This window comes from Vicugna pacos, chromosome 19 (genome assembly GCF_048564905.1).
Source record: "Vicugna pacos chromosome 19, VicPac4, whole genome shotgun sequence".
Classification (NCBI taxonomy): Eukaryota; Metazoa; Chordata; class Mammalia; order Artiodactyla; family Camelidae; genus Vicugna; species Vicugna pacos.
In genome coordinates, this window is record NC_133005.1 from 46,695,966 (window position 1) to 46,719,522 (window position 23,557).

A 23,557-nucleotide genomic window follows, 5' to 3' on the forward strand; every position below is an offset into this window, starting at 1 on the left:
CCGTGTACTGGTGTTACACTTCTTTTGTTTTACTTATTCTAAAGTGTTTTATTATTTTTGATGCTGTTATAAGTGGGATTTTTTTAAAATTTCGTTTTCAGGTTGTTCATTGTTAGTGTATATATATATATATATTGATCTTATGTTCTGTGACCTTGCTGAAATGGTTTACTAAGTTGTAATAGTTTCAGTGGATTCTTTAGGATTAACTGTATAAAAGATTACGCCATCGGTAAATACAATTTTGCTGCTGCTTTTCCGGTCCGGTCGCCTCTTAACTTCTTGGCTTCTCGCCCTGTTAGGGCTTGCGTCCACGCTGAAGGGCAGCGGTGAGAGCGCATCTCTGCCCATCTTCGGGGATGACTGGTCTTCCCTATTGGCTGTGGTGTCAGCTCACACAGCTCGCCGGTGCTCTGGTCAGTTACGGAAGTACTTTCATTTTGGATAATTTCTGTCACTTTGTCCTTGAGTTTCACTGACCTTTCTTTCTGTGATGTGTAACCTGCTGTTTATCTACTGAGGGCATTTTTCATCTCGAACCTTGCAGTTGCCACTTCTAGAAAGTTTGCTCTTTTTAAACAGCTTTTCTCTCCTACATAACATTCTGAACACGTCAGCTGCAGTTACGACAGTCGTCTCAGTGCCCTTGTCTGCTCACTCTAACGCCTGAGTTAGTTTGCATTGATTCTGATAGTACTTTCCCCTTGTCACGAACTGTCTTTCCTTGTTTCTCTGCGTGCCTGGTCATCCCTGATTTGTTGCAGACACTGTGCGTTTTCCTTGCGTGCTGGACGCCTCTGCGCCCCTGCGAGTGTTGTGGGCCTTGGTGCTGGAGTGCAGTCATGTTACTGGAGACACTCTGCCCCTGTGGCTCTTGCCTGGGCGCTTTGCTGGGTGGGGCCGAGCAGTGGAGTGATCCCCTCTGAAGGCGGGGCCTCTGGGTTCTGCCCCGGGCCCTGTCTCCTGGGGGTCTCCATTTCTAGCTGGGGGACCTGTATCTCCAAAGGTTGTTCCCACTAATCCTTCTGGATGATTCCTTGTCAGGGCTCATGTGCTGGTTTGCACCCAGTAAAGGCCCGCGGGACCCTTTGCAGAGCAGACATCGGGGTTGTCTCTGTGTGTGCTGCGCTCTCTTCTCGTGCTCTGTCCTCCTCCGTCTTCCAGGGCTCTGAGCTCTGCCTTCTTCTCTGGCCACCTTGGGCTCAGCAGGTGTGGCCCCGGCTGTTTCAGGATCTCAGTCCTCACTGCCCTTTTCTGCCACTGTCTGGTGTCTTGACAGTCACTGTTTCACAAACCTGGTCTGGGTTTCCGGGCTGTGTGCAGAGGGAGGAGCTTGGCTGCAGCAGCAGTGGGTCCTGAGTCTTCCGAGAGCTCTTCGGATGTGGGCTTCCCACCCCGCAGGCCTCCCTGAGCACCCCCTCGGCCTCCAAGGGGCTTGGGGGAGGGCTGTGCTGTGCTCGTGCACGTCCAGGAAGCTCCAGCACGTCCACCTGCCTCTGCCTTCTCAGTGGTGTGCTCGCCCTGCACCCTGCTGCCTGGCCGACTTAGGGGGTCTCTGGTCGATGGAAGCAGCAGGGCGGCTTCCACTCCTTCCCACTGCAGACAGCACCCCGTATCCCAGTGCACGCACCGTCGGGTGTGCTCCCTGTGGGGCATTGCTGGCTCAGCGTGTGTGCGTGTTACTCTGATAGAGAACTCAAAGTTGCCCTCCTTAGAGGTTGTCCCCACGTCCCTGTCCGCAGCCACGTACAGATCCTCTGTGCCCACCTTGACCCCGCAAACGTGTCTGCACACATCTCCAGGCTGTCCGTTTGCCAGGTGTGAAGTGAGCGTCTCCTGCACTGTTGCTCCTTCCCACCTGGTGTGTTGGAGGCCTCCCTGGCGTCTGTGTGTGTCGTGCTCTGGAACCACCACTGTCTCTTCTGCGCAGCCTGAGACTTGCTCTCTTGAAGTCAGGAGGTTTTCGCGGGTCAGCCCGCCCCTCGGCCTGATGGAATGCCCTTGTGACTGGCCCCTCCCCAGGTTTCTGCCTCACCTTCCATGTGCCGGGGCCCCCTCACACCTGACAGGTCATGTGTCAGGTTCCGAGTGGCTCTTCCTCTCGTCTGTCTCGAACCTTGAGCTCCAGGCTGACAGCGTGTGTAAGCGTGTCTCACGCCCACTGGGTGTCTTTCCGTGTAGGAACCTTGTACGGTCCCCGAGTTGCCTCTCATTGTGCTGGGACACAGTGGGTTCTCACGTGATGTTTGCTGAGTGGGTGGTGGGAAGGGAAGGCACATGAATGAATGAGGCAGACATGGCAGGTCCTTAGGGTGTCAGGACCTTGGGAGCCCACGTCACCCACAGGCCTTGCCGTCCGGGCCTAGCAGCCCCTCATCGGGCACTGCAGCTGTGGGTATAAGTCCAGTTTTGTATCCCTGTTTCAGGATGCCGAGGAGTGTGACAAGGCGGGGAGTGTGGCCACCTGCCAGGCGGTCATGCGAGCTGTGATCGGAATTGGGATTGAGGAGGAAGACCGGAAGCACACGTGGATGGAAGATGCCGACAGCGTGAGTTTGGCTGCCGGGGCTGCAGGCTGTGTTTTGGGGGAACAGGCTGTGGTTTGCGGTCTTGCTGATCTGCTGATTTTGAACGTGGCTGCAGTTGTCAGGATGGCGGTTTTCTGTGGACCCAAGTCTGCGTGCAGAGCTGGAGTCTGAGCCGTGCCGACCTGCAGAGCCAGCAGGGCTCCAGCTCACACGGCTCGCAGCCGGTCACCTCTCGACGTCTGGGCTGTCCCCACCCCCGTTTCTGCTGTCAATTGCACTTCAGAAAACATTTGCACGTGAAGCCCTTGCCGCCTTTGAGATTATTTCTTGGAGTAGCGTTCCAGGGAGGAGACGATGGGGTCAGAACCGATGCGCACAGCTGAGGCTTTTAATCCCTTACACGTGGGCTTCTCTTTTTTAGCCTTTTATTTTAAAATAACTGTAGACTCACAGAAAAGCTGCCCAACTGTATGGGGAATTCTTGTGTGCCCTTCACCTAGATTCCCCCACATTTACCCGTTTTGCCACATTAGACGTGCACAGGCTTGCACACACGCCCCTTATTTCTCCTAAGCCACTTGAGAAGGCGCTGCAGGTGTGTGAGGCCTCTCCCTCTGAGTGCCACTATGCGTGTGTCATTAGAAGAGGACATTTCTCTTCACATGCACAGCACGGCTCGGAATCAGGGAGTCCGTGCTGACGTGGCGCCAAGCTGTGATCTGCAGTCCTGGTCCAGATTTCGCCAGCTGGCTCGCTAAGTGCCTTCTGGCCAGAGGAGAAACCCAGCTGTGTTCTGGCTGAGTGGATGCCAGGGTCATGTCCTCAGGGCTCTGTGGCCCTGATGGCCTCAGGGAGGGCTTTGGTCTGTCTGTGTTTGCTGTGAGGCTGATTTTTGTGGGGCCCCTCGGTTTGTGCTCTGATTCTCCAGGACCCTGCTCTGGTGGGCTGTGGGGGGCACATCCAGCTCCGACCAGCTCAGGTAGTGTCTGAAAGGCTCCTACTTGGCCCCTTCTAACTAGGCCATGTCCTGGGGGAGACACAGACTACGTAGGCCTCACCAAACTCGGACGTGCCTGTCTGCAGGTCCGTTACTGACCTTTTTGGCCTCAGTTATTACCGTGCTGTTTGCCAAATGGTGATTTTCTGAGTATCGTGCTTCTGCATCTGTTAGAGCTGGTGAGCTGGACCTCTGCCCTCTGGAAGAGCTCTCCTTTCTCCCTGCTCATGTGGACGGGGGCGCCCGCAGGGTGCTGTGTGACCGGGGCCTCCTGTGCACTGAATGTACTCAGATGCCAACCGTTGTGGTTTAAAGGCTTTTGTTACGTGGGATTTAAGACAAAAAAGTACCAGCAGTGACCCGGCAGGCTCCCACAGTCTGTGCCCTGGGAGAAGGTCCCCAAACACGCAGAAGAGCCCAGCTCCCTCTGGTAGTTGAGCCCTTTTAATTCCGAGTGTGGCCGGGAACGCTGCTTCTTACTCCTCGCTCTGGATGACACTCGGGCCTCGGTGGGCGTCACTCTGCGGACGACAGGCTGTGGGGGTAGAAAGCCCCGAGCCCTTCCAGACTTTCTCTCGCTGTGTGTCATCTCTTTATTTAAGCCAGACTAGCACAGATACCCTGAGTGCTTGTGGCTCTGCAGTGAGAACTGAGGCCCCTTCTGTGCTGGGAGGTGTGAGGCGGTTCCTAGTGCCCCACCCCCGGGTCGCTGGGCATGCTGTCACTTGGTCTTGTGGGGCTACCAAGGCCCACAGCCTTTGTTTCCGGGCGTCAGGCAGGAGTCAGGGAGGGCACGTGGCAGCTAGGACGGCATCTCAGCTGGCGTCCTGGTCAGGACTTGCCCCCACGGCCCTCCTGGTTTCTCTGGCAACTGAGTCAGATCGAGGCCCTGTGACCAGGGAGAGGGGCCCAGCTCTCTTTCCCTCTCTGCGCCCACCTCCACGCTGGAGGTGCTTGAACAGCACAATGACTCTCGGAGGGTAGCTGCTAGTCTGGGAAGTGGCCCTGGGGGGCTCAGGTGCCACCCCTGTGGGGACTTAAGTGGCTGTGGGGCTGCCCCACTCGCTTCGTTCCGGGCCGTTTTGATGTTCACACCTGTAGAGCTTTGTTCTGACACTGTGTTCCTAGTGGCCTTTCCCTTACCTCAAGATCCAGAACCCCTCCTCGGTTCGAGAGCTCTTTCAGCATCTGCTGGGGGTGGGGGGCAGTCAGCAGGCATCCAGCACTGACGTCTGTGCTGGGTGTCGCCGTGGTCCTGCGTAGGGTTCGTGAGAACAGCTGTCAGCCTGCCCTGGCGGTGTCAGGGGTGGTGAGCACCCAGGGGTGATCGCACAGGGAGAGACAGGCTTTTCTGTCGTTCCCTTGGTGCAAACCAGGGAGGAAAGTCATAAGGAGAAGACGCCTAGAGGAAACAAGGGTGTTTATGGCAGTTCTGTTGGAGTGGAGGGTTTTTTCTTTCATCTTTGCATTTTACACGTTTCCAATGATTGTTACTTTTAAAATGGAAAACACACACTGTACCTAATTGTACAGAGGAGCAGTGTGTGTGGCGTTCATCCCGCCCATGGCTGGCGCGCCTCTGTCCCAGCCCTGCTCCTGGACTGTGCATCTCAGGAGACTGTCCCATGCACGGTTTCTGTCTGGGCCACCCCTCCTCACACCGTCTCTCTGCTTTAGTGTGTGGCCCACAATGCGCTGGAGTGTGCCCGTGCCATCTACGCCTACGCCCTGCAAGTGTTCCCCAGCAAGAAGAGCGTGTGGCTGCGAGCCGCCTACTTTGAGAAGAACCACGGCACCAGGTGCGTGGGGCTGCCGCCCTGGGTGCTGGGCGCCGGGCGCCAAGTTCAGGCCCACGGCGGGATGAGGGCCTGACCCTCCTGTGGCACTTGGGACTTAGCCGCCGCGGCTGTCTTTGTGGGACCTTCTGCGATAGCATAGCCCCACTTGCAGAGTTGAGAGACCAAGGCACCGAGGGGTCCTGTCTGCCCAAGTGCCTGCAGCGGGGCTGGGGGTGCCTGGTGGTCCGCGGGGTCCCTGGGGCAAGGCTGGAGCCTGAAGTCCCACGTGTGTGCCGGCCTGGCCGGGGCAGTGTGGGTGGTGCAGGCGTGTTTTTCATTTAAGCTGTGCTGCATTTGGGTTTGGACTGTTTTTGTGCTCTGAGGAGGTCCTTGACAATTTTCTTTAATTGTACTCCTTAATTGAAAAAACCTTTTTGGTCTGCCTCGTTCGCTGTAACTGCTGATTAAATTTGATGTTGCAACGTCTGGAGTCCGGCGGGCATCCTCTGCCCAGCCCGTCTGCTGCTGTTCCCTGAGCTTGGGCCCTGCTAATCCCCGGTGCTTTGGCTGGGAGCACTGAGCCCCTGTTTCTTTCCTTTCTTTTCCTTTTGTCAGTTGTGGCCTTTTCAGGGTGTGTTTGAAGGCTGCTCCCTCCCTACTCCCACCGGCTGCCATGGTGTCTGCAGTTTGCTCCTTCGGGGACGTTCTCAGATGACCATGCTGCCTCACCCTGTACACGTTCACCTGGACAGTCGAGTCAGGAGCAGGGGCCTCTCCTCAGGTGTGGCCTTGGGGGTCCCCCTGCCCCGCTTTGGGGGCCCTTGTGCCTGCCGCTCACGGAGTGATGCAGCAAGTCCGAGCACCCAGGACCTGCGGGTCTCGGTTCCAGTGTCGGGCTGCACTCGGGGCAGCGGCTCTGTGCACTTGCTCTGTCTTGCTGCAGAGCCCTGAGGAGGTCGGCTGTGCGGGGGTCATTGCAGAGGGGTGCTGGGCAGCTCAGGAGTTGGGGACTTCTCATGAAACCCAGGCTGGAGGTCTTGCTAATCATGACCTGAAAGAACTTTCTTCCAGTGAGACAGTTTCTCTGGATGCCAGAGAATAGAGTCAGGGCATAATCTTTATTGGCGGATCTTGGTTGGAGATGAAAAGGCCCCGTCACCCAGACTTGGAGTTATCTTGCCTCCGGGACATGCAGCTGTGAAAGGCTCTCTTGAGAAGTTGCTCTGTCGGGCTCTGCTGTTTGAACAATGCGTTGCTTTGTAGCACCCTCTTCAGTAGTTGATTTTAGAACCTTTATGGAGAGGAAAGATTTCCCCACACTGTCCCCATTGTGAAAATCTGGTAAATCATTTATGGTGTCGAACTTTGAAGCAGTAACTGTCTCTTCGGCGCCCGAGGTGCGGCCGTGAGTGGCCTGTGTGCCCTGGTGGTGACCAAGCCCCGTCTCTTGCAGGGAGTCCCTGGAAGCCCTCCTGCAGAGGGCCGTCGCCCACTGCCCCAAAGCAGAGGTGCTGTGGCTCATGGGTGCCAAGTCCAAGTGGCTGGCAGGGGACGTGCCTGCGGCAAGGAGCATCCTGGCTCTGGCCTTTCAGGTGGGTGAGGGGCCGGCCATGCTACGAGGGGGCGTGGGCACGGGCACCCCGCCCTCAGTGCTGCCTGAGGCCCGAGGGCTCCGGTGTCACATGCCCTCCTCAAGCCCTCCTGCCACTTGTAGGGCGCTGACCTGAGAGGGAGGATGGGTGTGGTCAGGACGTGTGGGGCTCTGGCTGCTCTGCAGGCAGCTGGTGCTCTGAGGGGGCCTGAGAGTAGGAAAAATGCCTCTTGTTTGCCGCTGCTCAGTGTGAGCACAGGCTGTGTGTTCCAGAGCTCGGAGCACAGGGCAGCAGGCGGGCCAGGCACCAGGGGGAGCACTACAGCCCCTGTGATGGCACAACGACAGCCGCTCTCCTGCGTGAACTTCGAGGTGTCCAGGCCCGCGGGAGGAGGGCACCAGCACGTGCGTGGGGTCACCCATGGGCCGCCTGGGACTGCCCAGGCCCCTCCGGTGGGCGGAGTTACCTTCAAACAGCTGCACCAGGCTGGAGGCTGGCTGTGGTGCCTTGAGCTGTGTGTTTTTCTAAGGACCTGACTTTTATTGTCACGTCTAATACCCTGACGCTTTATGACAACACTTTATGTGTCAGCGGTTTGCAGCATCCTTTTTCATATATTGTAGAGTGTTATGTGAGTGTTACCCAGGCCAGCATGGTAACATGTCCTTCCCTGAGTGAACACCGTGGAAGGGACAGGCCTGGGTCTGGCCTTCTGCTCTCTCTGTCTGTCGAGGGCGCCCCATAGTGAGGGCACTGCCCTCTCAGGCAGTCGCGGTGCTCTCCCCTCACCGCCGGGGCAGCGCTGCCCGTCTCCACTCGGAGGTGGCCCTTGTCCCCTTACCTGTCACCGTGGGGTGGGCTGGGCTGGGTCTGTGACGTGGTCAGGCTGACTGTGGCCAGCAGGTGGCCTTGCTTTCAAAGGGTGCGAGGGCACCGCCCACGTGTCTGCTGGACACTGGGTTATACATGGCCCAGACCTGGCCCTGGGAGCCATCTCCACACCACCACCGTGGGCTCATTTTGTCCTACTCATGTGGACACACTGGGACGGCCAGTTCCTCATCACCAGGCTTGGGAAGGAGCAGGCCTGGGTGTGGGAGACCCACAGGCGGAGGACGTGGGTGACCGCCTTCAACAGGCTTAGGGTGGACCTTGGAGAAGGTGGCTCTGCCTGAGTGACGTGGGGACCTCGTGTCTGGACCATTGAGGTTCTGGCTTGTCCTCAGGCAAGTCAGCGTATTGGGGCTGGACTCTGCGCTGCTCTTAGCCCAGGACACGCTGGGGTTGGCTGCTTCTGGCTAAGACTAGTCTGGCCCTGGCCATGCCTGCCCTGAGTGTTGACGCCTGCCCCTAGTGGCCACGCCTGCCCCGAGCTGTCTTGATGCTGCTGTGCTCATCCTCCAGGCCAACCCCAACAGTGAGGAGATCTGGCTGGCGGCCGTGAAGCTGGAGTCTGAGAACAATGAGTACGAGCGGGCCCGCAGGCTGCTGGCCAAGGCGCGGAGCAGCGCACCCACCGCCCGGGTGAGCAGGGCTGCGTGCCCACGCGGCCCCGGCCCGCCCCATGGTGTCAGGAGGGCAGTTTGAGGCCACAGCACTCAAAGCTCCTATGCACACTAGGCTGTAAGATGTATCCACAGGGTGGGGGACAGCTCAGTGACAGACCACGTGCTTGGTGTGCGCGAGGTCCTGAGTTCCATCCCCAGTGCCTCCGTTAAGGGAAAAAAATAAAGTGTATTCGCGTATGTAGCCCCAGCTTGTTCCAAAAGGTAGGAGGCGGCCTCCAAAAGTCCATAGCGTGCAGCAGGAGAGCCGCTGCAGAGGTGAGCTGTAGTGCGAGGCTGGGCCAGGGCTGGGCAGACCGCGTCCCGTCCTGACACGCCTGCCCGCAGGTGTTCATGAAGTCTGTGAAGCTGGAGTGGGTGCTGGGGAACATCGCGGCAGCCCAGGAGCTGTGTGAGGAGGCCCTGAAGCACTACGAGGACTTCCCCAAGCTCTGGATGATGAAGGGGCAGATCGAGGAGCAGCAGGAGCTGGTGGAGAAGGCTCGCGAAGCCTACAGCCAGGGGGTGAGCCTCGGCCCCGGAGGTCAGCGCCCTGGGGTGGGTTCTCACCCCTCACGTCTTACAGGAATCAGAGGCCGGTGCCCAGCGACCTGCTTACGCCTAAGCCAGAGGAGCGGTGGATGCGGGGCAGACCCATCCCATGACTCAGTCCTGTGCTTTTCCCTTCCACAAAGCAGTGTGCTTGTGAACTTACGCCCCATACATGTGTGTGCACAGCACAGCCACGCATCTAAACACGGCTGGGCCTCTGGGGGCACGAGCAGCCCTGGCTCAGCCTGAGGAGCTGGCCACAGCTCTCGGGCTCCCAGACACCAGCTGACCCTCTCACTTGTGTGTCTTGGCCGCAGTTGAAGAAGTGCCCCCACTCCACACCTCTGTGGCTGCTGCTGTCCCGGCTGGAGGAGAAGATTGGGCAGCTAACCCGAGCTCGGGCCATTTTGGAGAAGTCTCGTCTGAAGAACCCCAAGAACCCTGGCCTGTGGTGAGTCCCCTCACGCTCTGAGTGACCTTGCCCCCTTGCTCAGGCTGCGTCTGGGGTGCAGCGTTTGCACCTCAGGCTCTGTGGGAGAGTGGCAGGTGCTCGCCATGAGGAATCCTGGCCCCTGCCTTGGGCCTGAGGAGAGCTGGAGGCAGTGTAGTTTGTGCTCTGATGGAGGGTGCCCATTGGAGCCAGGAGCTAATGGTGGGGCATTGGGAATGGACGAAGCCGAGAGAGTGGACTCCACAGAAAAGGTGTTATCTAGGAGAGGACTTGAGGGATAAATAGGAGTTTGCTTGGTGAAGATGGCATTCTGTCCATAGGAAACTGCCCACAAGGTGCAGCTTTGGGCTCCTGGGTGCCCAGCACCCTGCGTGCCCATCCGTCTTCACCCTGCCCATCTTCACTTGACCTGAATGACACCAGGGTCCCAGGTCTCTGCTCCCGTGGCAGCTGCCGGTGGGCTGATGGTGGAGGACACCAGCGTCTCACTTCCCTGATAGATGAGCTCTGCCTGGCAGGGCAAGAGCCTTCAGAACTGCAGCTGGACGTGTCGAGCTGCCAGTGGACGGTGCTTGACCTCCCTTGTGCAGGTTGGAGTCCGTCCGGCTGGAGTACCGCGCGGGGCTGAAGAACATCGCTAGCACGCTCATGGCCAAGGCGCTGCAGGAATGCCCCAACTCTGGTAAGGGCCCCCCGGCTCCCAGACTTGCGGGCAGTGCGCTGCTTGGGCCCCAGGTTCAGACAGACTGAGATGTTTGTTTGTGTGTCATCTTACTCAAAAGTTTCCATCATACTTGTTTTTTTAGACATTTGAACTCAAGTCTCTGTGTGAGGAGTTTGACCTCATGTTTTGATGTGCTACCATTTCTTGTTTTACTTTTTATTTATTTTTTTCTTTTTAAATAATTGCCTTTATTATTTTTTTAACATTTTTTATTGATTTATAATCATTTTGCAATGTTGTGTCAAATTCCATTGTAGAGCACAATTTTTCAATTATACATGAACATACATATGTTCATTGTCACATTCCTTTCTCTGTGAGCTACCATAAGATCTTGTATATATTTCCCTGTGCTATACAGTATAATCTTGTTTATCTTTTCTACAGTTTTGAAATCCCAGTCTATCTTTTCCCACCCCCCACCCCCTTGGCAACCACAAGTCTATATTCTATGTCTGTGAATCTATTTCTGTTCTGTATTTATGCTTTGTTTTTGTTTGTTTGTTTTTTTAGATTCCACATATGAGCAATCTCATATGGTATTTTTCTTTCTCTTTCTGGGTTATTTCACTTAGAATGACATTCTCCAGGAGCATCCATGTTGCTGCACATGGCGCTATGTTGTCGGTTTTTATGGCTGAGTAGTAGTCCATTGTATAAGTATACCACATCTTCTTTATCCAGTCACCTGTTGATGGACATTTAGGCTGTTTCCATGTCTTGGCTATTGTAAATAATGCTGCTGTGAACATTGGGGTGCAGGTGTCATCCTGAAGTAGGGTTCCTTCTGGATACAAGCCCAAGAGCGGAATTCCTGGGTCATACGGTAAGTCTGTTCCTAGTCTTTTGAGGAATCTCCACACTGTTTTCCACAGTGGCTGCACCAACCTGCATTCCCACCAGCAGTGTGGGAGGGTTCCCTTTTCTCGACAGCCTCTCCAGCATTCGTCATTTGTGGACCTTTGAGTGATGGCCATTCTGACTGGTGTGCGGTGATACTTCACTGTAGTTTTGATTTGCATTTCTCTGATAATTAGTGATACTGAGCATTTTTCATGTGCCTATTGATCATTTGTATGTCTTCCTTGGAGAATGGCTTGTTTAGGTCTTCTGCCCATTTTTGGATTGGGTTGTTTATTTTCTTCTTGTTGAGTCGTATGAGCTGCTTGTATACTCTGGAGATCAAGCCTTTCTCGGTTTCATTTGCAAAAATTTTTTCCCATTCTGTAGGTTGTCTTTTTGTTTTACTTATGGTTTCCTTTGCTGTGCAAAAGCTTGTAAGTTTCATTAGTTTATTTGTTTATTCTTCCCTTTATTATTTTTTTGTTTTGTTTCACTTTTTTGGAGGGGGGAGATAATTAGGTTTATTTGTCTATTTGAGAGGCGGTACTGGGGATTGAACCTAGGACCTCGTGCATGCTAAGCATGTGCTCTACCACTTGAGCTATGCCCTCCCTCCATATCTTGTTCTTTTAAAGTTTAATTTTTATTATCTTACCCCAAGTCTGTAAGGAGGAGCGAAAAAGAGGATATGGAAATCACCTGTAAGCCCACTATTCGGAAAGGTTGTACTCTGTGTTTAGTTGTATGCCTTTTTTAAAAGTTGATAGTTTTGTGAGAATTTTCCATCATCATTGAATCTTTATGGTTGTAAATTCTTCAGTGGCTTCATAGAACTATCTGTGTGTGTGCCGGAAGTTCACCGCTTCCCCAGTGGTCAGTCTGAAGTCTGGTATCAACCCCAGATTGTCTTGCTGCCTGAATCCTTAGTAGCATTTCTGATTGTTTTGTTGCAAAAAATTCTTAGACATGAAGTCACTAAGTCAGTAGGAATGAAACCTTGAAGGCTGTTGGTACTTTCACCTCCTTAGCTCCCAGAAAGTCATCCTGTCTGTGCCAGCGGGCCTGCTGTGGTTCCGAGCGGCACAGGTGGCCTCTACCGTTCTCCCCAAGCCGACCTGTGAGCAGACGTGCAGGAGGCACGGCTGAGGTCTGTGGACACCTGGGCTAGAATCCTCAAAGGCCGTCCTCGGTCAGCCGGTGTGTGGACGGGCACATTTCTGAAAGCGGGGGTGGGTGTCTGAGTGGGTGTCTCTGTGTCTGAATTTCAGGGGTCCTGTGGTCTGAAGCCATCTTCCTGGAGGCGAGGCCCCAGAGGAAGACCAAAAGTGTGGATGCCCTGAAGAAGTGTGAGCACGACCCCCACGTGCTCCTGGCTGTGGCCAAGTGAGTGGGGGTCTTCATAGTGTTGCTGACCCTCTCGCGGGCATCTCCTGGTCCTGGGAACAGGGTGGGCTCCCCGGTCCTTGGCCCCCACAGCTCTCTGACAGGGCGCGCCTCCCGGCAGAGGCCACGCGGACGTGGGCTACCTGGATTGCCTGCGCAGTCCCGGTCCCCTGGGAGGGCGGCCTCTTCTGGGCCACTGACCTTCCTTCCCTCCGTTCTGGTTCCTTCGCACGGGTCTGCTCTGTCTCTGCCACTTTCTAGTGTATTCCTGCGTGTGCCTTGGGTTGCAGGATGGACACAGGCTTGCTGATGTCGGTCCATGCATAATTTGTTATAAGCAAACCTCGTTTGGATCAAAGGGCTGTGATCAGGAAAACTGTCATCCTGTTAGGGTGAGAAACCAGACCCTCTGACATGTGCTACCCTAAGAACAACCCAGGGCCTAGTCAGGGTGCCCAGAGGTGCAGAGGTGGACAAGCCCTCTCCCTCAGGGTGCGCAGCCTCACGTCGAGAGGTGAGCACGTGGCCTCCCGCTGCGAGCTCGTGTGGGCACTGGGCCTGGGAGGCTCGGGGAGACTGGCTGAGGTTGTGGCTGGTGCGTGGAGGGTCTCTTCTCCCTTCTAGAAGCAGGACGGCAGCCTGAGAGGAGCAGGGCCTGCATGCAGGGCCGGGGTTGGGTGTGGTCGGGCTGGGAGGGTCGGGATTCTCACCTGGGCGAGGGGGCGTATGGGGCCCAGGAGCTCCCATCGCTGTTGCCGCCTGGGCAGAAGCCTGGCCCCCCAAGACGCACCCGGGCGCCAGGGCCCCTCCTCAGGTCCTGCCCAGCACCTCCCCCGCCGGCTGCTGTGGGGGCTTCCCATAGGCACCTGGGGCCCAGCTCTGGCCGCCAGGGCTCCCCCTCTCCTGCCTGTGCCTCCGCCTCCACGGGTGACTTGTGTGTGATGCTCTGATAGGGCCGCCATAAAACCTCGTAAAAGGCTTTGTAAAGTAAACAGGACCCTCCTTGCTGTTCCCAGGCTGGGGCTGTGTGTGCTGCTATCTGGGCTTTGTGCTCTTAAATCACAGTTTATCTAACACTAAGCAATTAAGAATACCACAAGGCTTAAAAACCAATCAAGCTATCAGAGTAGCTGAGACCAGCCCTACAGCTGCCTGGAGGGTCTGCGGTGCACACACGTCCCTGGTGCTGCTGCCTGTGGAGTTGCGTGGAGGGGGCAAACGCCGATTCCCGGGCTGTCAGAGTACCCGCTGTCCTGCCCCAGGCCCCCGCCGGCGCCCGCGCCGGCGCCCCCGCCAACCTCCCTACGGGCCTACAGGGGAGGCTCCGTGAACCCCTGACTTGGCTCCGCTCCTGGGCCTGGTTTTCTGGGGTCTGTCTGTGTCTGCTTGGGTTCCTGCTGGAGCCACCTGACGGGGTGGAACGTTCCAGAAGGTGAACGTTGAGGAGCGGGCAGAAACTCCCCTTTTCCTGATCAGTTTTTGTTGGGTTTCCTTTCACCTCCTAGTATTTTACTCAGAAGAAAGTAACAAGTTAAAGGGGTTTGAGGCTCTTGCTCAGCGTGTGGTGTTTAAGACACGCTTAGGTCAGACCTCGAAGGATGGTCTCGGGTAAGTGGCCATGAGTGGTCTCCAGGTGTCCAGGCCTCGCTCCTCAGCAGCCCTGTCGGGAGCCTGGGCCCTCCGGGGAGAGGATGAAACTGGTAGTGTCCGAGCCCAGTTCTGAGCCGCCCGCAGCCAGTCACCAGGCTGGCTGTCCGGCCCACACGTGGCTGAGCTGTGGCCCGAGGAGGTGCTGCTCCCGTGGCTCCTGACAGCCCGCCAGCACTATCCTGTGGCCGCCTACCCTGGGTTCCTGGCCTTCTGCTCCCTGGCAGGCTGTTCTGGAGCGAGCGGAAGATCACCAAGGCCAGGGAGTGGTTCCATCGCACAGTGAAGATCGACTCGGACCTGGGGGACGCCTGGGCCTTCTTCTACAAGTTCGAGCTGCAGCACGGCACGGAGGTGAGGCCTTGCTGCCTGCGCCCCTCCTCTTCTGGGGAGCTCTGAGTGCTGCTTCCTGGCTGTCGCCTTGTGGCCTCCCAACCTGAGACTTAGAGTTCTCGCCACTTGGAGTGGCCTGTTGGCATCTGTTAATGAGAGGATTGTGATGGGGGTCAGGGTCGTGGCAGAAGTAGGACTGGAGCTTGAGGCCTGGGGGCTGTTCTTGTGCTTTGGTGGTTCTGTCCTGGCAGGAGCCCTCACAGAGCCCGACCCTGTAGGAGCTGTGCACACGGGGTGGGGCAGCCAGCTGTCCTGGGGTCCCCACAGGATGTGGGAGCCATATCGGGAACCTGGCCGGCTCCTTGTTAGGGGTGGCGGCACTGGTGTGGGCTGAGGGTGTGCAAGGGCGGCCTGCGGGCAGCCCTGCCTCATGTGCCACGGCCCTCACCCAGGAGCAGCGGGAGGAGGTACGGAGGCGCTGCGAGCACGCCGAGCCCAGGCATGGGGAGCTGTGGTGTGCTGCGTCCAAGGACATCGCCAACTGGCAGAGGAAGATCGGGGAGATCCTGGTGCTGGTGGCGGCCCGCATCAAGAATGCCTTCTGACTGTGGGGCCTCGGGGTGCACACAGGGGGATCTGGTGGGGAACAGGGGCTGAGGGGCCCTGAGCGGTCCGTCCTAGTCTTTAATTAAAGATTTTCTAGGTAGTTGTGGGGTGAGTGACCTGCTGGTTTTCTCTTAGTCCCCCCCCCGCACCCCCCCCACCCTGTGTGTGCTTTGGCCACTCCCCAGTGTGGCCTGGGCTGTGCAGGGCTCAGGCTCGCTTTCAAGGAGGCATCCTGCAGACAGCCGCAGACAGCCTGTGCCCCACGGAGGATGCCCAAGGGAAGAAAGAGCCTCACTGAGGTTTTGTGGAAAAGGTGCTAGGGGTCACATTCTGGGGAGAGGCCATGCCTTGGGGGCAGCAGGTGGCTGGCCCTCCTGGCGACTCCAGTCCATGTCCCCCCCTCCCCCCGTGCGTGTGCTCTCCCCAGGGCGGGCAGAGGGCCCCATATCACAGGACTGCAGGTGTGGGGGGTCTGCAGCCTCACTGAGAGCAGACAGGCCTGGCTCCCCGCAGTGCTACTGAGGATGTGAGTATGTGGGGAGTGAGTTTCTCCCATTTGCAGGTGAATTCATTTTTGCTAACTTACAATCAGCAGTTTTACCCTAAAGCACTTGTAACTGCTTCTCTCTAGACTGAAAGTGTATTCGTTACCTGGGAGCCTTGAGTGTGTTTTCATAATGTAAGGATGAGACTTTCTTGGGCTCTGGATCCTTGCATCTGTGTTTGTTTGGAAATAGCCAGTTCTCTTGGAAGGGCTGTGTTGGCCATGGTTGGAGACATGTGGCCAGAGGTCAGAGGTGGTCCAGAGGCCGTGGGCCACGGAGAAGAGGCGTAGATTGCCACGTGTGATGACAGGAAGGCCAGCTGGCTGTTGTTCCCACACATTCTCATAAGGAAAGGCCCCAGAGGGGCCCCTTGGTGCCTCACGGTGGGGTGAGCTCTCTCGTGGCGGCCAAGGTTGGGGTGCATACCCCTCCACGTCAGCACCTGGGGTGTGGGCATCTGTCCAGAGAGTGAGGGCCCTGCTGGGTCCACCCCCGATGTTCTGGCAGCCCCAAGGACAAGGCCAGCCCAGGACTGGACCAGACCGCCCTGTGTCGGGGCAGGAACTGCTGTTGCCCAGGCAGGCAACCTGGGCTGGGCCCCGCTCAGATGGGCCGACTCTGGGGGTCCGTCCTGTCCTCACCCAGAGAGGCCGGTCCTGGGGAACCATGCTGGAGGGTCTTAGGTGTTTTCACTGAAACTTGGGGGTTTCCTTTGATCTCTGGCGGTGAGGGGAGGGATCCCTCCCCTTACACTGAAGAGTGAGCCCTGAAGAGTTTAGAAGCTTGAAAGCCAACCTGTCCCTGTCAGGTGTGGAAACTGAGGCCCAGGAAGGGGCAGTGACTTGGCTGCGGCCACAAGGCAGCTGTGCCCTGAGTCGGGTGTGGCTTCTGGGGGCACTTCCTCCGACCTCCAGTCCGGAGAGGCCACCCATGGGGCCCCTGAGAAGTTCCTGAGCATCTGGATTGTCCAGAGAACGTCTCCTTTCTCCTTTGCCTGGGGTGCTTCCCTCAGCACCTTGAGGTGGCGGTTACATCTCTCTTCTCCCTGGGAAACACCCCTTAGCTTTTCTTCGGCTGCTGCTTTCCAGCCCCAGCTCGAGGCGAGCGGGTTCCTCGGCTTCCTTGCTCTGAGGCCTGGGGTGGGGAATTTGGGGGGGTGGCTCCCTGCAAGCCTTTTTGGGCCAGTGGCCATGCCCACCCCCCCAGTGATAGACCCCTCCGTCCCTGCAGGGGTGAGTAGCAGGAGGCACCTCTGCAGTGCTGGGCCAGCGGGGAGCCTGGGAAGTCCCACGCCTGGGACCTGCTGGGGCAGGACCCCCCCCACCCCCGCCGCAGCCCCATGGCAGGGGAGGGAGCTGGGGTTGGGGGGTTAAGTCCTGCTCACCTGGTTCTGCCTGAGGCCAGGTTCCTGGAAGAGACAGCACCTGCTGACCACTGAGGAAGGCCCCTGCCTCTCCTCCCCTCCCCCAGCAGTGGGGCCCTGCACTGCCCTCTGCTCACCCAACACGCTCCCCCTCCTCCCCACTGGGCAGAGCAGATATCCTGGGTCTGATGGCTTAATCCAAGAGCCACTGGGTGGGAAGACAGCCCAGTGGGGCTGGGCTCCAGGGTCAGGTTAATTGAAGAAGCGATTGGATATGGGGTGGGGAGACGTTGGGGGCAGGGCTGGGATCCTGGGGCCTCCCTCTGCTCCCTCCCTTCTTTGCTCAGAGGAGCCAACTTCAAAAGCCTTGTCTGCCTGCCGCCCATCTGCACGCTTGTAGCCCGCCAGGGAAGCCCTGGTGGCCCGGCTTGGAGCAGGACCTGGAGTGGCAGCTACACTCCCCACCTGAGGACCCCAGGTCATGTGCGAGGCCCTGTGGTGGGAGTGAGGGAGAGCCTGACCCTGAGAGGCCCATGGTGAGCAGCTGCGGGCTACTGGGGAGGGGGGCTTACTCTGGCCAAGGGGCAGGGAGCCTGTGTGGCTGGGAGAGGTGCCCCACTGGGAAATCCCCCTGGGTTGCTGTCACTGAAGCTGGGCCCTGGGGGCCCCCCGCCTGGCCTTCCCAGCAGTGTTGAGGAGACGTCTCCCTCCCGGTGCTGGACAGGCCTCCCCAGGACTCCCTGGTCAACCAGGCTGCCCCACGTGGACGCCCCTCCAGCACCTCCAGCTCTTGTCCTCACTGTGACCTCTGACCTTCAGCAGGCAGAGGGGCGACTCAGGGCGGGGGTGGGTGGGTTTCAAGACCTGGCCACAGCCAATTGCATCTGCTTTTCTGGTGCCTCAGGCAGAAGCCCCCCCACGGACTCCCAGCTCTCGTCCTGTGAGGTCAGGCTCCCCAGCCAGGGCTGGGAAGCAGAGTCGAGTCCTTGCCTGAGTCCCGAGTCTCACTGGGTTCACATGACTAATTTTCTGGTCACTGTGGAGTCCAGCCTGGGTGCTGGGAGCCGGGGACACGTGGCTCTTTCTCTTTGATGCTGGGGCTTGTGCTGAGGGTGGGTCTCTTCCCAGAGAGCCAGTTCCCTCCATTCTGGGGGAGGGGAGGTCTGCAAGTGGAATGTTTGGTGAGGCTAACACGGCCCCTTCCGCCCTTAGCCTCGGGCTTTCCCCAGGCCTTCCCCTTCTGAAGGGGTGTGGCCTTGAGCTCTGAGCCCTCACCCCTGTCCGGGTTGGGCTGGGGGTGCTGCCCAGCGGTAGAAGGGAGCAGGTTTGTTCTGCTGTCCTGCAGGGAAGGCAGAGCAACAGCCGTGCAGCCACTGCCCAGGGCACCCAAGGCCCCGCAGTGTGCTGGGGAATAGGGTGCTCGGGGCCCAGCTCCGGTAGGGGTGGGTCAGGGCATGGCCGGGGCGAGGCTGTGCTCAGGGTACTTCCTGCTATGGCTACCCCAGACCTAGCCAGCCCTGCCCTCCACAGGCCTGTGGGCACTAGAGCCCTCACACCTGTGCAGACCAGAGGTCCAGGTGCTCCTGCCTTGGGAAGCCTGTCTCTTTCCTGGCCCCCAGCATTCACCCTGCGACCTCTGCATGAGTTGAGCTGTCCAGCGTGCAGGCCTTGTCCATCCTTCCCAGACCCACACCCAGAGCGTTTGCTGCACGGCATGGTGATGCCTCCATACCAGCTCACAGGCTGTTCTGGGGTGGTCGGGGTAGGGTGGCCAAAACACACTGCCTGGGGTGTTGCAGGAGGGGAGCCCCCCTCCACAGGCCTGGGTGCCCCACCCTGACCCGGTGTCCCTTGCAGGGGCCCCCCAAGCCTGCACTCTGGGCACTCCTGCTGGTGTTGCTGGGGACCACACAGGGCCGGGCCGGGCTCCGCACCTGCAGTGTCCCCGACGTGCTCCGCCACTACCGGGCGGTCATCTTCCAAGACCTGCAGGCCGCAGCGAGGTGGGTGGGGCCAGGGGGCGAAGGGACGGGGCTGGGCTCCAGACACCTCCATTTCGTTCAGAGAAACCTGACTGGAGCTGCGGCCTCCCGACGGCGGGGCCGGGTGGGAGCCTCCTGTGGGGCCCAGAAGGTATGGAGACACCCCCACCCAAGCCCTCCGTCCCCCTGAGGCCCCTTCACAGGGCTCGTCCTCCAGTTGCTTATTTCCTCCCCTCCCAGGAGCGAAGCATCCTACTGTCCATCCTGTCCCTGGGTCGGACCCTACGTGGGGCGGTGGCCCGGGGCCGCCGTCGGGCACTGGAGAAAGTGGCATGGACTGTGGCCGTGCGCACCGAGGCGGTGATGCAGCGCTACTGCTGGACGCTGCGCCAGGTGCGCGTCCCCAAGCGTGCACAGGTCCAGACCCCCGTCCCATTTGCTCCTGCAGCCCCACAGCCTCATGGCCTGGGGGCGCGAGTCGGGCCCACACCGTGCTGCGACTCCCCCAAGGGCTGGACTTGAGGGCGGGTGGGCCTGGGGACCCTGCCCACTCCCTGACCGACGCGTCTCCGACAGCAGAGCTGGCGGCCTCAGACGCGCCCTTCCCGGCGTCGAGGCGGCCGGAGGTGGCTCCTGCTACACGCCCTGGACGCCATCGCCACCTGCTGGGAGAAGCTCTTCGCACTGCGCGCAGCGGCCGCGCAGCAGGGTGAAGAAGAACGAGCGAGGCTGAGAAAGAGCCTGACGGGGGCACAACCAACGCATCGAAGCCTGTGCTCCCCAAAGAGCCCACGACCAGGAGACCCGATCCCGCCTGGCCATGCTGGTCCCAGAAGGGCCCGCCCCCCTCGCCCCGAGGAGGCTCTGATAAATTGAGCTGGTGCTGCGGTCTGGTCTTCCCTTTCTTCACCTGCTCCTGTGGGGCCGGGCGGGGCTGGGCCGCCCCAGGTCTGCGCCTTGGTGGGGAGCGGGTGCTGGAGCCACCGATGCACATGGCGGGGGCCTGAGGAGACATTTTCCTCCACACCTGGGTGGGGGCTGGAGCAGGGACAGTGCTCCCAGGCTGAGGCAGCAGGGGGCAGCTCGGGACCCTGGACGCGACTCCTGCTCAGTCCACGCCTCAGGCTTGGTGGAGGGGGGTGTCCCGCCACCCGGGGACTCCTGCCGCCCTAAAATGTGGCATATCCGTCCTGCTCCACTCTGGAATGGGGGAAGGGGTGGAAATGGAGGGGAGGGGAAGGCTGAGCTTTGTGCATTCAGAGCAAAACAACCGGATAAAGGAAATGGGCCTGAAGGGAAGCTGGGCCAGGCCGTTTCCTGCAGCCCCGGGAAGGGTGGCGGCAGCCCCCTCTGTGGGACTGGACAGGCTGGCCAGGGACACACTGGCTTGTGTCCTGGGACCCAGTGTTTGCTTGGCGGGGCTGGGGGTCGCTAATCCCTGGGCTCCCCCACCTGCAGCTGCACAGGCCTGGAGGGATGGCCCCCCTGTAATGAAAGCCCCTGGAGGAGGGGAGACAGCTGAGCAAGCAGAGCGCCTGGCCAAAGTGGATGCCTGGTGGACACACACCTGTCGTCACTCTTCCCCTTGACAGGTGGACGCACCCCGGAGGCACTCAAGCAGGCCTTCCCTCTGGGCTACCCCGCAGAACAAAGGCAGGCAGGAGGTGCAGAAAGGTCTTCCTGATGGAGCTGGCACAGCTGCCCCGACCCAGCCCTGCTCTGTGTGTCAACATACTCAGTCTGTGCAGCAGGCATGACTGTTTTACAGACCAGGGAACTGAGGCTCTGGGAGGTCACAGGACAGCTAAGAGCTGGGATGAGAGCCAGGCCCCAGCAGCGCTACACCCCACATGTGCCCTGGGCACAAAATGGGGTCCTCAGTGTGATTCAGTGACCTAATAGGCTCCCAGGCCACCAGGTACAGCTCACCTAGGGGGCCATGCTCTCTGAGTGTGAGGGTGACGCCTGTGGTGCGCGCACACACACACACACACACACACACCCCCGGAGCATTCCCCAGGGCTGTTCTCACAGCACTCGCGCTCCGCACACTCCCTGGTGTGGTCAGTGGGCTGTGGGGAAGGGCGTGCTGTGGGGGCTCCAGCTGGGGCTCGAGCACGTGAGGGAGGAGCTTGGGCAGTGCCCGCCCAGCATGGTCTAAGCCGAGGAGGGACGTCAGAGTTGGGATTGAGTCAGATCCCTGTCCCTGCACTGTGCGTGGAGGTGGCGTGTGCAGGGGGCCTGTGTGGTGAGGTGAGGCTGAAGGAGGTGGGCCTGGACATGAAGGGGTGAGGGGAGGTCCAGCCAGCCCTAAGGTCCTGGCCTCAGACTGCACTTGGGAAACCCTGATGGGGAGTGTGGTGAGGGGAGCAGGCCCATGCCTGATGGGCTACTCCCTTCACTGGGCTCCCGCCAGGCAAGCCTTGGGGTGCAGCCAGGTGTCCAGCTAGGAGGTAAAAGGCCCACTCTGGTTGGGACACAAGGCATGGCACAGCTGAACTGGGCCTGGGGAAAGTCAGTAAGAGAGTCCACAGGCCTGGGTGCAGGGACTGGCTCCTGGAACTTGGGCCTGCCCCAGCCCGAGGGCCTGGGGGGAAGAGCATGCCTCTCCTAACAACATCTGGATGTGGCTTCCAGGGCCGCCCTTCCATCCACCCATGCCTGAAGCAGGTGCAAACCAGCCACAGTTTTGGGGCAGCTGGGGGGAGGGGTGGGGCCTCAGAGTTATGGGGGGACAATCCCCATCTGAGTCCTGGGCTGCAGACACATGAGTGGACAAGATACTCCTGCACCCTGGCCCCACTGTTCCTTCCTGGAGGTTCCTGCCAGAGCTGCTCTAGAATGTGGATGTGAGTGAGTGTGTATGCCGCGTGTACGTGCAGATGTGTGTGCTTGTGTGCGTGCACGCACGGGTCCAGGCTCCCTGACCTGGCCCAGCCTCCCACCTCCCGCCTCCCCTTGCCCGGCCAAGCTTCCCTCTCAGGCAGCCCCTCCTGATTTGTAACCCTGGTCTGCCCTGGGTATGGGGGCTGGAGGCCTGTGGCCTGAGCTCTCAGAACCCAGTGTCCCCCACCCCCATCTCACTTCTAAGTTGTTCTCAGCACAACACCCCCCACCAACACACACAGTGTCCACCTTCTGCACCTTCTCTTGAGGCCTCAGTGCTGGGCAGGGGCTCTGTACATCTTGCCCAGTCCTGCTTCTGCCAATCCCCAGATGAGGGGCCAGCCTCTGTCCCCACATCTCAGAAACCATCTGCATCAGTCTCCTAGGGCTGCTGTATAACAAGCTGTGTGGCTTAACAATAGAAGTTTCTTCTCTCGAAGTTCTGCAGGCCAGACGTCCAGAATCAGGATCACTGACCTGAAATCTGGTGTTGCCGGGCTGTGCTCCCTCCAGGGGCTCCAGGGGAGCATCTGCTCTTGCTTCTTGCAGCTTCTGGTGGCTCCAAGTACGCCCCGGCTCGCAGCTACATTGCTCCGATGTCTGCCCCTTTCTTCTCTCTCTCATGAGCATCTTTGCCACTGGATTTAGGGCCACCTGGATGATCTCCTCACTTCAAGATCCTTAATCACATCTGTCAGGACCCTTTTTCCAAATAAGATCCTGCTTACAGGTTCTGGGAGGTGGATGTATCTCTGGGGCCGCCATTCAACCCACTTCAGCATCTTTCTTGATGCAGTTGGGGGCAGGGTGGGCTTCTGGCTTCTGGGACAAAGGTCACTTGTCCAGGATGAGGACAGACCCGGTCTGGGGCAGGCGCAGAGCCACACTGAGCTGCTGAGAGACACAGAGACATGGGATGGGGGGAAGCTGGGGCCGCCCTGCCCAGACCCCATTAGAGGACTCAGAGGTGCCTGCTTCTCAGACTCCACCACCAGGGCACCCTGTGAGCTGCTCTGATGTTCACTGGCTGAAACTGACCAGAGCCGACACAGACATGGAAGGAGACTCAACCGTAGGGACAGAGCCATTGGCTGTGGGGCCATGCAGGCCAGACTGTGGGGGTTGTGACCTGGTGGGCAGGCCCTGTCTTTGGAGGACTCGAGGCATCTGCCAGGCCTGGGTGCACTGCCCTCCCTGTCAAGAAAGGGGCCCGAGCCTGGTTCTTCCTCCGTAAAACGCTGTTTCGGGGGCACATGCGTGGTGGGGTTGGGGCCTGCACCCAGTGGCGTCCTAGCCCACACACGTGCCTTCTCAGCTGCTTCCATGGAGGTGGAGGGGTGGGGCCCAGAAGGAGGGGCTGTGCCAGGGTGGCAGATGGGGCCGCAGGGCACTGGCCAGGGAGCCAGACCCCCCATGTGCAGTGCCGCAGGGAGGGGCCAGGCAGGCTTTGAAGGGTAGTCTGGGTCCCACGACCTCCCCAGACTGGGAGCCTTTGAAAGAACATCTGGAACACGGGCGACAGGCTAACTAGTCTCTGGATTTGAAAACCAAAAAGTGAATCCCAACTTTGCCACTTGTGTGTTCCCCGTTCCTCACCCTGCTCCTCTCTCTCCCCACCCTCACCTCCCACCTCCGCCCCTTCCCAGGCTGCCAAGGGGCTGCAGGGTGGGGTCTGTGCCAGCCCAGAGTGCTGGCCCTTCTGAGGGCTGCAGACTGCCTTTGTCCTGCCCTAGGCCAGCTCCTGGGCTCCCCGGCACCTCCCCCATCCCCTCCCCCACTGGCCACCACCCTAGCCCCGCTGAG

At 59.0% G+C, this 23,557-nt stretch overlaps 2 protein-coding genes across 4 annotated transcripts in view; both read left to right on the plus strand.

The window, feature by feature from the left end:
* PRPF6 (pre-mRNA processing factor 6) overlaps positions 1-15,090 on the plus strand; it is a 37,138-nt gene extending 22,048 nt beyond the window's left edge. For both annotated transcript variants that reach the window (XM_072944608.1, XM_031687598.2), the window contains 10 exons: positions 2,427-2,549; positions 5,203-5,324; positions 6,757-6,895; positions 8,300-8,419; positions 8,788-8,964; positions 9,309-9,442; positions 10,033-10,124; positions 12,278-12,392; positions 14,267-14,393; positions 14,825-15,090. In XM_072944608.1, the coding sequence (XP_072800709.1) occupies positions 2,427-2,549; positions 5,203-5,324; positions 6,757-6,895; positions 8,300-8,419; positions 8,788-8,964; positions 9,309-9,442; positions 10,033-10,124; positions 12,278-12,392; positions 14,267-14,393; positions 14,825-14,977 (1,302 nt within the window). In that variant the 3' untranslated portion in view covers positions 14,978-15,090. The remainder of the gene's footprint in view (positions 1-2,426; positions 2,550-5,202; positions 5,325-6,756; positions 6,896-8,299; positions 8,420-8,787; positions 8,965-9,308; positions 9,443-10,032; positions 10,125-12,277; positions 12,393-14,266; positions 14,394-14,824) is intronic.
* Positions 15,091-17,289: 2,199 nt separating this feature from the next.
* On the plus strand, positions 17,290-19,745 carry C19H20orf204 (chromosome 19 C20orf204 homolog). 2 transcript variants are annotated; one of them, XM_072944609.1, is made up of 4 exons: positions 17,290-17,422; positions 18,744-19,019; positions 19,109-19,261; positions 19,445-19,745. In XM_072944609.1, exons 1-4 carry the CDS (start codon positions 17,420-17,422, stop codon positions 19,742-19,744), a joined length of 732 nt encoding a protein of 243 aa, XP_072800710.1. In that variant the 5' UTR covers positions 17,290-17,419; the 3' UTR covers position 19,745. The 2 variants fall into 2 exon arrangements, with proteins under 2 accessions (XP_072800710.1, XP_031543459.1); XM_031687599.2 differs by having other exon boundaries at positions 19,448-19,745.
* Positions 19,746-23,557: the final 3,812 nt, after the last annotated feature.

Excerpts from the sequence above, each read along its gene's own strand:
- C19H20orf204 (XM_072944609.1), top strand. Across the intron at positions 19,020-19,108 it reads CCTCCTGTGGGGCCCAGAAG|GAGCGAAGCATCCTACTGTC; the intron begins GTATGGAGACAC and ends CTCCCCTCCCAG. Across the intron at positions 19,262-19,444 it reads ACTGCTGGACGCTGCGCCAG|CAGAGCTGGCGGCCTCAGAC; the intron begins GTGCGCGTCCCC and ends CGTCTCCGACAG.